The following is an 11,227-nucleotide window of genomic DNA, read 5'->3' as shown; positions in this document are numbered from 1 at the left end:
TCCAGCTGTTTGTATAATTCCTCTCTGATAATTAGCCTGCTGCCTGTGTCATTTTCAATGCTCAATACAAAGAATGAGATAAAAGGGTGTCATGGTCACTGTTTTTCATGAAGTCTGGCAGTTTTTCATATGGTCAAACTTACATTCATTCCTAATACAAAAGTCTCAGAGGAAAGAGAAGATGTTAAGCTTAGAGAAGATTGCTGAATCTTCTCTCTGTAACCACAGTGCTCCCTTGGGCCCAGAAAACCTAGAGGAGGCCTCTAGCTCTGCGAGGCCAGGGTTGTTACTGAAGTCCAACTCCCAGTGGTGAACTGGGAGAAAGGAGGAAAAATCTGGACCTGAATGTTTCTAGTTACTCCTTCTTCCTTCTCTCCTAATTTTCTTTTCTCTTTGCTGTTACAGTGTCTTGTGATTTGTTTTTTCTCCTCTTCAGCCCATCAGCCTGGATTCCAGGCCTCTGTGCTGACTCCTGTTACTCAGCCATTTGCTCCATCTACTGGACTAATGAATCAAGAGATAGTCAGGATGGATACCAACTCTGCTGAATGGAGCAAGGGAGCAGCAGGCTGGTCGGAGGCTGGCACTTGCAGCACCCAGAGATAAAGCTAGCTCACAGAATGAGATCATCTTTCACAGGCTGCTCAAGAATTATTATGAAGGGATTAAACAATTTGGCAGAAGTGCAGGAAGAGGAAACATCTGTAAGGGAGAAAGTATAACTTGCATGCAAGCCATTCTGCAGGAAAGCAAATGGGTACACACTAATCAACAGACTACAGGGAAGGAGAGCAGGATGGTAAAAGGGAGAAAAATGAGTCAAAAGAGGATGGCTACAAGTCCAACCAAGTAATCCTATTCTACCACTACACAAATACCTCAAAGCTAGGTAACTGGAGGGGACAGAACCATACAGCCTTGGTGCCTACTTCAGAAAACACACAACCATCCCAACAAACACACACAGCAATCTCACAGTGCAGCAGGAAATTTTGCCATGACCTAGCCAGACCACTGGCACTGAGAACATGCTTTCAGCTCTAGCACATTTTCCAGCTCTGTGACCAGTTCTTCTAACATGTCAGGTTTCTGCAAAAAAAGACCGTTAATGTATTCAGTCACACAGTATCATTAAAAATATATATAAACACTGGTCTGATGCCATACATATATTTCCCTCAACCTGATCTTATTCAGTGTCTTAAAATACTGATAATTTTGGAGAAGTTTTTATGCTGGTAACAAATTTTATTCCAGGGTGCACATCTATAACAGTCCAACACTTGCTCTCCCACCAAATCCTGGAATAGGATAGCTATAAAGACTGAGGATACAATAAGTTCACAGGAGGCCACAGCCAGCCCTATGAGGCTGCAGAGCTACGGCACCTTGGAAATTAGCCTCATTTTTAGAAACATAGCTTCCTACTCTTAGCAATAGGAAGACAGCCTCCCACCTGATCCAGAGAGGTGGGAGCTCTGACCAGATTCTGCAGAAAGATAGGAGGATGGGACAGTACACTGTCTGTCAGGCAGCTGCTGATTGTACTTTGTCTCTTGCACCCCGAGGTGGCTGTGCAGGATGTACTGGGCACTGGATAGCACCAAGCCCCCTAATGTCATAAGTACATGTTTTATGGATGATACAGTCCTTGGTGGAGAATCCTTGATCTATTTTCATAGTTGGCAGTAATTTTCTAATGCATGGTCCAAAACATGTTAAAATATCACATCCCTGTTCAGAAGCTCCCTGAAGCTGGGCTCTCCGCAACTCTTCTTCACAGAGTTTCTTTACCTGAGTAACTGCTGCAGACTGCACCAAATTCAATCCACGCATGAGTTCACTGGCTCACTAACATAATCCACTCCCAACACTCTGTTCCATGCTGGTAGATTTGAAGCCAGTGTGGAATCCACCTCTAAGGTACAGAGAGGGTGCACTGCCCCCTGACTAGCACAGTCTATGTCTCCCTCTTACCCACAAACATGCAAAAGGACTTGAGATCCAAGGGCTCCATGGCATTAGCCAACTGGTGGAATTCAGTCCAGGAGGAGATCCTAGTTTTAGTGAAGCCAGTGGAAATTCTCCATTGACTTAATGGAGCCAGAATTTCATCCCTGATTAATTAAATCATTCCAAACCAAGTCTAACTGGTTTGGTTTTGCAAACCTATTATAATGGGACACCTTTTGTTTGAACTATAGAAGACATGCAGCCAAAGGCAGACGTTTAAAGGAAAGTAGGATTACATACAAGAACATTCCTCTAGAGAACACAGTGAAGCCTCTTTTGGTGAGCCAACACAGCCTGGGTCTGCCAGCAGTGATGAGAGACACTCTCTGTGTCGCTCCCGCATGCCATCCCCACAGGTCACGCTGCACGGACTCCAGGGCTGCCACATGCTCCATGTTTCTGTGGATGCAGGAGAGGAGAACAGTGAGGAGTACAGACTGATGCCCTTCACCTTACGGTTAAACAGGAAATATGTGAGAAGCAAGGATTCTTTTGGTGATATCTTTTATTGGACCACGTGTAGTGTTGGAAGAGACAAGGCTGCACATAGATTGTACTTGCTTCTTCCCAGGCCTGAAGAAGGGGACTTTGTGCCTATAAAGTTGTCTAATATCCCTTTAGTTTATAAACTTGGTCCAAAGAATATCCCCTCAAAAATACTCTTGCTTTCTTTGTATAGAAACATAAATAACAAATTGCAAATCATGACACTGGAAAACACCCCGGTGCCTCACCCAGTTTCTAATAAGGGCAGGAGCAAAACTCCCATGGTCTCCAAGTTTGAGCCCTTGTCTCTTAACTTCTATTCATAGAATTTGCCCAGAACAACAGCAAATTGAAATCAGCCCACAGGTCTTTCTAATGATGTAGTAGTTCATATATTTCATAGATCCCAACTCCCACCTCACACTCGTATAACTTTTATTGACTTATACAGTTACACCTGATTTGTAGTGCTGCTTGAGCAAAATGAGTCCCAAAGGACTATTGAAAAGCAACATTGGTTCCCCTTTCATCTTCTTAGTAAGCAAATGTGTTATTGAACAGCTACCGTGACACTTTATAGCTCCCTGTTGTTTTATTGCTGAAGGGTACTCAATAATTTAGGATGACACTTTAGATGTAGTTGTTTTTGTTTTTTAATGAAAGAAAATTCAAATAGGGAAAAAGATGCTGACCTCAAAGAAAGCGAGACCAGTTTTTGGCCAAGTGAGGGTGGGGCCATTATAGAAGCTGTGGGAAGCTCCTATTTAAGGGAAATATTTTTGTGATTTGTTTCAAGGAAAACAAAAGCTGCTTTTGATTTGGCTTTGAAAGTTCTCATGCAGTGGTCATAACCTAAACCTCAGAGCACTGAGAATCTTAGGAATTTGTCCCTGCTAATAAGAATTGGCTGGCTTACATGGCTTGCTTTAAAATGGACCAGAAGCAAAACCAATAAACTGACTGATCTATTTTCACTGTCTAGGAGCAAAATGAAAAAAAGAAGTACATAAATTATAAAAAGTAAAACAAGTTATCTTCAATTCTCTTTGTTTAACAGTATATAGTGTTGCTACTACTAACACGGATCATAAGAACTGTTTTTTGTTTCATGATTCTTAAGCCGCCTTGACATTTTTTTAGTTCACAATTTATGAACTGTTCTCATCACTGAATGAATCAAAGAATGCTGCAGGACAGAGCAGTTCTGCAGTTTCATGTTCCATTAGGTACGGTATGGCTCATGCTCCATTATTATTTTTAAATGGCTCAAAGGGATTCAGTACTGCTGTGTTTGAATTAACTGTTTTAGGCTCCAATTGTACAAATGTTTGCAAACAACCAGTGCCGGTGCCCTTACACATGGGAGTAGAATTAGTGACCTCATGAAAGTGCTCCTGTCTGTAAAGCTACTTTCCTGCTCCACTGACAGCCCAGCTGAGAAGCATGACCCCCCACCCACCTGCTCCTGCTCAGCATGTGCCAAACCCAGAAACAGGGTGGTTAAGTCTCCCTGAGGCATCCCCTGCTACTACTCTCAAGGATGCTAGAGAGAGGGCTTGGGTACTGAGGTGGGGGGCCATTCCCAGGGTGCTTCACAGCCTTATTTCTAGGTTTGGTATGTGCAGTGTTGGGGGTTGGGCTGTGTTTCACAGCAATGCCCTCAGGAGAAAGGAGCAACCCTGTTCTATAGGAACATGTCTATAGGCTAGCAATACAACAGCTAGCATTACATGTGCAATTTCAGGCACCAAAAGCTGTCTAACAACAGTAGCACAGGGGTTGGTCCAGGTTACTTTAATGCAAAAAACAGGGTAAATAAATCTGCCCACTGATCTCCACGCTGCCATGGCTGGACTGCTTCCTGCTTCCATGCTTATTGAAAGCAAGGTCCGGCAGGTCTTCCTATACTACCCTGAAACCTGCAATGCAGATATATTCTTAGGTATATCTCAATTTTATCCTTATTAATTGCATTAAAATGTAGGCCTGATCCTGTGAGATGGTGAGTGCCTTTGTCATTCACTTCAGTGGGAGTCGAGGGGGTTCAGCAAATCACATGGTAGGGGACCCATGGACTTAATAACATACCCGCGGTTTAGATCAGAGGTATTTTCTAGATCTGATCCTCTGAGGTGCCTGTTACCTTCAGCTCTGCATTGACTGCAGCAGGAGCTGAAGGTGCACACTTCCTTGCACAAAGTGTTTTGCACCTTGCCAGTCAGGGGCTCATAATCAAACTCTGTCACAGCAGGCGAGCAGGCTATTACTCTGACTCTGTGCAATGTAGAAAATCAAGCTTCTGTATCTTGCTCTGCAAGCTACTGGAATTACAAAATCAAAAAATGAGACACATCTTGTTCTTCCCCAAGGAAACAAAATCATTAACTTTCATTTAAGACAAATGAATCCAAAAGCGCCAAGAGAAAAATCTTTGTTGCTTTGCAAAAGACACGTACAGCAAGCTAATTCTTTGAATGCTTAACAGAACACTAGGGGACCTCAACATAGGAGTGTTAATTGGAGAAGTAGTTTGAAACATATTGGATAGTTTGTAATTATGGTACATGTATGTGAGTGACTAAATAGACTGTTAATTTGTGTAGCATCTCCAGCCCACTTGTGAGTTCTCTATCATGCAGTCAAACACGTATAACGTTCAGACACTACCCCCATGGCTAATGTGTGAACACTGCTGAGAAGCGCACACACACCCAGCAAGTGTCTGGAAATCAGGCCATGTAGCTTGTTCAACCTGGCTAAGGAGCATACCTGAGGCAGATGGCCTGACAGCAGCTACGGGCACATGCTCAGGCTGCACTAACCCAGTCCCATTTGCCTAATGGTGCACTCAGACAAGGGAGTGGGCAAGGTGGTGCTCAAAAAAAAGGCAGGGTACATGTCCTTAAAGTACGATCCAACAGAATAGCCAGATTGGAACAGCAGGCCTAATCCTATGATCCTTATTTAAATGAAACTCCTCAACATAACCACCTAGGAATAACAAGCTGCCGTGTCTGTAAATATCTACTCCAACCCTGGATACAGCCAGTCTGGAATCAAACCTGAGCAAATCAGATTAATTTTTACCCCCAAAAAGGACCCCTCTCAAAATTCTATGTTAAGGTGCTCAAAAAGTCTAAATAGCCCATACTCTCTCAAAAGTGTTCATCTGAGTATGTCACAGTTTACAACAAAAGCTTATTTTGGAACGTGAAGATAAGGATTTAATCATGCCCACACTGGTGTATCAGTGGGAGAAAGACTGGCCCCAAAAACCCTCGTAAGTCAGACCTGGCTGTATAACCTAGAGCTCTTTCCTGCAGCTCTCTCATACTGCTGTCATGTCTAATTACTTTGAATTATTTATCTAAAAACAGAATTTGGAAACTGTGACAGATATAAACTTAGGCTATAGGACTAGTTGATTTTCAGATCTTCTTAGGAATCAGACAGATGCAGGTATGACTAATACAATCTTATTCATTCAGGGAACAAGAATTTTATAGCCTTTTATTTATCTCTTCTGCCGTTCACCTCTGGCATGCTGCAGGGTATTTTGGGTTCTGTAATGTGCTTCAGGGTTGTGGGGCATGAGAGGCTGGAGTGGAAGATTTTAGGACTCTGAATAAATAGTTGCACATGGAATTAGGGGAGTGGACTCGATGGCCCCACAGACCTATTCTCCAATTTTAACCTCTCCCAAGCTTCTTCCCTCCTTTGGTGACTACTGTTCCCTTCTTGTGGTGGTTCTCCCCATCTCCCTTCATTAGTGGCGCTCTCAACTTGCTCTTGCTTCCATTTCTCCTGTTATCTTTCTTACTGGGTGCATCTACACATGATGCTATGGCAATGTAGCAACACAGGCAAGAACCGTGACACCACAGCTACCTCACTCCCTCGTTATAGCGTGTTGCTACAGCGATATAGCAGCTAAAAATAACCATGTGCTGCAAGCATGGCCCAGTACAGGCTGTTGTTGTGCTGTTGTTTAGTACTTCCAGAAGGAAGTACTAAATGACGGCGCAGTAACAAAGGTGCCGTAGGGACACATGTAGACATGCCCACTGTTCACTAAGAGCCCTAGTGCTCAACATTCAGCTCTGATGTAAGCAAGAACAATTCATGTTAGCTGGGAGTTGCAATCAGGCTAAATTTGGCCCCCAAGGTATTAAGAAGGGGTGTGTCTACATGAGATACTTGACTGCACATAGACTAATCTAATGTGTAAAGCATCAATCACCGTCTACACATGCTTGACAATTACTTCGCATTAAATCAGTCTAATGAGCTTGTCACGGAGTCACAGAGGTGCCCCGTGATTGTGAGGCTGATTGGCAGAGCTGCCAATCACCCAGGGAGCTCAGGTGCCTGGTTGCCAGGCCAACCAAGTGAGTCACATGGCCGGAAGAGGGCAGGGCCTGGCCTTTATAACCAGCTTAGGCCAGAGCCTGAGACACAGTTCCCTTCTGGCTGCTGCAGGAGCAGGGGCTCTGTGGCTGAGTTGAGTGGCCTGAGTTAGTGCTTGCAGCCTTACCCCACTAACAGGCCACGATGATGCAGGGAACGAGATCACCCTGACTGCAGGTAGGCCTGAGAGCCCTGGCAGGGCTTGGAGTTGTTAGGCGTGTGGAGCCTCTGTATTTTTGTTATAGCCAGATGGCTTGAGTGTTACATTGCAGTTTACACCAGAGGACCGGGTGAGGCTGTAGGGGAGCGAGGAGGCCTCAGGGGAGCTCCCCAACAGCTTGGGGGTTCCCAGTGCCCAGGTGGGGCACAGTGCCAGGGGCACTATTGTCGGTGCTGCTGGGCATTAGTGCGCCAGGGAGGCGCGGTGTGCGGGGTTACAGACCCTGGCCCATAAGGGCAGTGTTTAGCCCCGGAGCGGGGCAGCGACAGAGCGCAAGAGGCGCGGAGTCAGCCCCGAGAGGGCAAAGCCCCGGAGCGGGGCAGCGACAGAGCACAAGAGGCGCGGAGTCAGCCCTAGAGAGGGCAAGGCCCTGGAGCGGGGCAAAGATAGGGCGGTGATAGCGCCGGCCCAAGGGCGCCGAGACTAGGGTGGCGATAGAGCTAAGGCTGGTGCAGTGAGAACAGCCGAGCTAACCACCTGAGGGCGCCGAGACTAGGACGGCGATAGAGCCGGCCTGAGGGTGCCGAGACTAAGGCGGTGATAGAGCTCAGGCTAGAACCCGGCCCGAGGGCGCCGAGGGCTAGGGCGGCGGGAGCGAGCCGGCCCGAGGGCGCCGAGGCTAGGGCGGCGCCGGGTGGGCGAAGAGCCCCGGTGCCCGAGAGTGAGAACAAGGGCACCTGAGGGGCGAGGGACCATACAAGCGTCCCCCGGAACAGCTGCGAGGCTTGGGGCGTGCTAAGGGGGAGGCTTGGAGGCACGCATTGCCCTTAAGGCAGGACGCTTATCAAATCCCCAGTCTGGAGTAGGGACGTACAACAAGACCGTCTATTAGGGAAACTGGCAGCCTCCACATTATATCTTTTACCATCAAAGTCGTGGCGGGCGAGGTTCTGAGGGTGCTATGTCACCCTAACGTGACGGTAGGGGGCGCTAGGGAGTTCACGGCTGCCCCTAGTCGCCACTCCCTCACAGAGCTGTTTGCTAGTACCAATACATACATGTACAGTACTAGAAAAACAGTGCATTAACTAATGCTTAGTAGCACACGTGTAGACTCTGACTGGGAGTAAATTGCTCCTGGACAACCCAGGCAGCAGGGGCCACAATGACTGCCTGGCTAAGCCCCCAAGCTCTGGGAGATTGGAGGAGCTGTTCTGGCTCCAGGGGCCACTCCCTCCCAGCTGCAGGGAGATCAGGGCTGGCCCTGAGCCCAAGGGTGGCTCCTGGGGCAGCTCCCTCCCAGCCAAGGGGAAAGTGGGACTGGACCTCAGAGCTGGGACAGTTCCTCCCACCCCTTACGGCTTGGGGCAAGCCTTGCTCTCCTTGTGGCTGGGAGGGAGCTGCCCCTGGAGCTGGGACAGCTCCCCCTGACCCCCCCCCCCCCCCACCTGTCAGCCCAGGGCTGCTCCTAGTGTCCCCTGCCCCCTGCCAGCTTGGAGCTCCCCCTGGCTGCTGTAGGGGGGCAGAGCAGGGCAGAAGCAGCCCCAAACTGGGCAATTTGCTCCTGATGCAGCCACATGTATAGATGTGCGCCAGGGAGCACATTAATAGCACACATAGATGTGGCCAAGGGTGATAAAATTAAGACTGGAAAAGTCAAGTGTGCCTTCCCAGTACTACATGTGTTGAGAGAACCCTTTCTTCTGCACAGAAAGCTGAATAATAAAATAGTAAGATTTTATTATTTTCATTACTGATTAATGTTATTAATGCAATGGCTAAAGATTCCAAATGGGTTCTCAGCTAGATTGTGGAATATTCTTCCAACAAAAGTAGTGGGAGCTGTATTGTCTGGGATGTGTAAAGCAAGCCCTCAGAGCAGAAGGGGGTAGAGAGAACAAGCTGGCAGTATCTAAGTAAGATTATGCCTCTCTGAATTAGTTGGTCTACGAGATGCCTTGACTTCAAGCTGGGAATAGTTCAGTATATTGGTTAAATTTTATACCTCAAACTTTGAAGTTACCCAGGCAAACTAGAAAAGCAGATGAGTTTGGATGATTCTGCTAAAATCAGCAGAACAGTCCACAATGAAATTGTCAGCATGTAGCCTCAGGGTAAGTCACACTCCTCAGACCTATTTTCTCACAGCCTTTGGAAGACTGCATAGTGCTGGTTCACATTTAGGTTTATTCACAACCTTAGGAGGGACAGACTTTTATTCCTTCCCTTCCCCTCCACCCTGCTTTTTTTTTTTCTCAGATAGGCTGTTAGGAGGTGGGATTCAACCAATAAAGAATTAAAGGATACAAATATAATTAATGCTACTCCATCTGATGTGAATGGAAAGCAGATCTTGTCAAATGAACATTAAATCTTTGAGATTAAATGATAGATTTACATAATTAAGGTAGCTACAGATATGTAATCTACTTAGTTTTTTTTATTTAATTTTTCATGAAATTCTGATTAAATAATTAACTATATGTCACATTAGAAGAGCACCCCCATCAATGGATTAACAACTGGCTAAATAGTTCTGCAGGGACCAGTACCTAACACCTCCCCATTTTCATCAAGGATCTGGAGGTGAACATACAGCAAGTTAAAAATAATCTGCAAATTTCACAAAGTTTTGCAGAGCAGGAAATAATGAGAGCAGGGCAATCATACAGAGCAATCTGGATAATTTGGTAAGTAGGCATCATTGAAACAAAATGTTTTAGTGCAACCAAATACAAAGTTACACATAGAAGAACAAAGAATGGTGGCTATGCTTATGGAAAGAGGAGATATAGTCTGGAAATCTGTAACTCAGAAAAAGATGTAGGGTCAAATGGACAAGTATATCGATGTGAATACCTAGTGCCAGGTGATGACACAAAAAGGCAAGACAATTGTTCGTAGTATATGCAAGAGAGCCAGAGTAGGGAGGTGGTTTCCCCTCTATATACAGCTTTAGTGATACCAATACTGAAATACTGCACATAAGTCTGGTATCCACATATTATAAAAAAGATGTGCAAAAATTTGAAAAACAATTCAAAGAGGAAAAAAAGAGCATCGCAATGACAGACCAAGGGAGTTCAGATATCTTCAACTATCTAGAATGAGTGAAAAGTGACTTGATTATAGTAGGTAGATTCACAGAAGAAAATACTGGCATGTATGGGCTCTTTAATCTGGCACAGAAAGCTATAACAGGAATGAATGGCTGAAAGTGGAATTTAAATTAGGATTGAGGCATACATTTTTAACTGTGACAGCAATTGACCATAGGAACAAGCTAGCAAAGGGAATGGTAGCTTATCCTTTTCTGCCATCTTCAGTTCAGGCCTGAATGTCCTTCTGGGAAGCACAGAGTAGCCAAATTCAAGTTATTATGCTCAAACAAGGGCAACTGGGTGAAATTCAATGGTCTGTGATGCACAGACCATCATTAAGCAGGCCCTTCTGGCCTTGCCCTATGTGGTCAAAGACAAAAAGAAAGAGCCACTGTGTGAGAGATGAATCCTGTGCCCTTCTATCCACAATGCAGCCAAGGTGACAACCTCTTCAATGTGGGTCCCAGAATTTCAAAAACAGTTCTATGCTTGGGACCCACGGGTTGCATCCAGATCAGCGGGAATATGTATTTCCCCGGGGACAAATAGCAGAGGCACATATTTGTGCCACTGCTACTTGTCCCCGGAGAATACCCTGGCATGCCCACTCTGACGCGTGGCAAATTGCCCCAAGTGGGACAGTGGAGGCTGGGGCCACCACCTGGGGGCCTCCCAGGGCTGAAGTGGCAGCAATCCAGGTGTACAGAGCCTGGCCAGCAGCTGAACCATGGCTCTGGCTGGCCAGGCTCTGGTTTCAGGCAATGCATGCTGCAGCCATGTGTGCTGCCCCACTTTTTTTTGTGTTACAGGGATTTCCCAGTATCTAATTTTGCCTCTGTGCTTCAAACATGTGCACTATGTGCGTTTCACATGTGCTACGTTTGGTTTGCAGCACCTCAAAAGCCTTCTGAGGTGCTGCAAAGTGCACATTCCTGCTCATCTGGATGTGCCCACAGGGCCAGAGTTACAAAGGAGAAAGGGGTTCATCTTTTTATATGATTTCAATGAAGAAACAGAAAAATTCAACACTCTGTACTGAACAAATACAGTAATAGTGCTC

General features: G+C 45.9%; 1 protein-coding gene across 6 annotated transcripts in view; it reads right to left on the bottom strand.

The window, feature by feature from the left end:
- Positions 1-11,227, bottom strand: part of THSD1 (thrombospondin type 1 domain containing 1) — a 39,858-nt gene that overhangs the window by 5,009 nt on the left and 23,622 nt on the right. For 5 of the 6 annotated variants that reach the window (XM_090026874.1, XM_090026885.1, XM_090026867.1 and 2 more), the window contains one exon: positions 2,254-2,412. The exons of the other annotated variant lie outside the window; for it this stretch is intronic. In XM_090026874.1, the coding sequence (XP_089883000.1) occupies positions 2,254-2,412 (159 nt within the window). The remainder of the gene's footprint in view (positions 1-2,253; positions 2,413-11,227) is intronic. 6 annotated transcript variants of the gene reach the window in all.

Source organism: Crocodylus siamensis, chromosome 1, assembly GCF_052110815.1.
Source record: "Crocodylus siamensis isolate JL-2025a chromosome 1, ASM5211081v1, whole genome shotgun sequence".
In the NCBI taxonomy this organism is placed as follows: domain Eukaryota; kingdom Metazoa; phylum Chordata; order Crocodylia; family Crocodylidae; genus Crocodylus; species Crocodylus siamensis.
The sequence above is the reverse complement of the archived record's forward strand: the minus strand, read 5'-3'. Positions and strand labels throughout refer to the sequence as shown.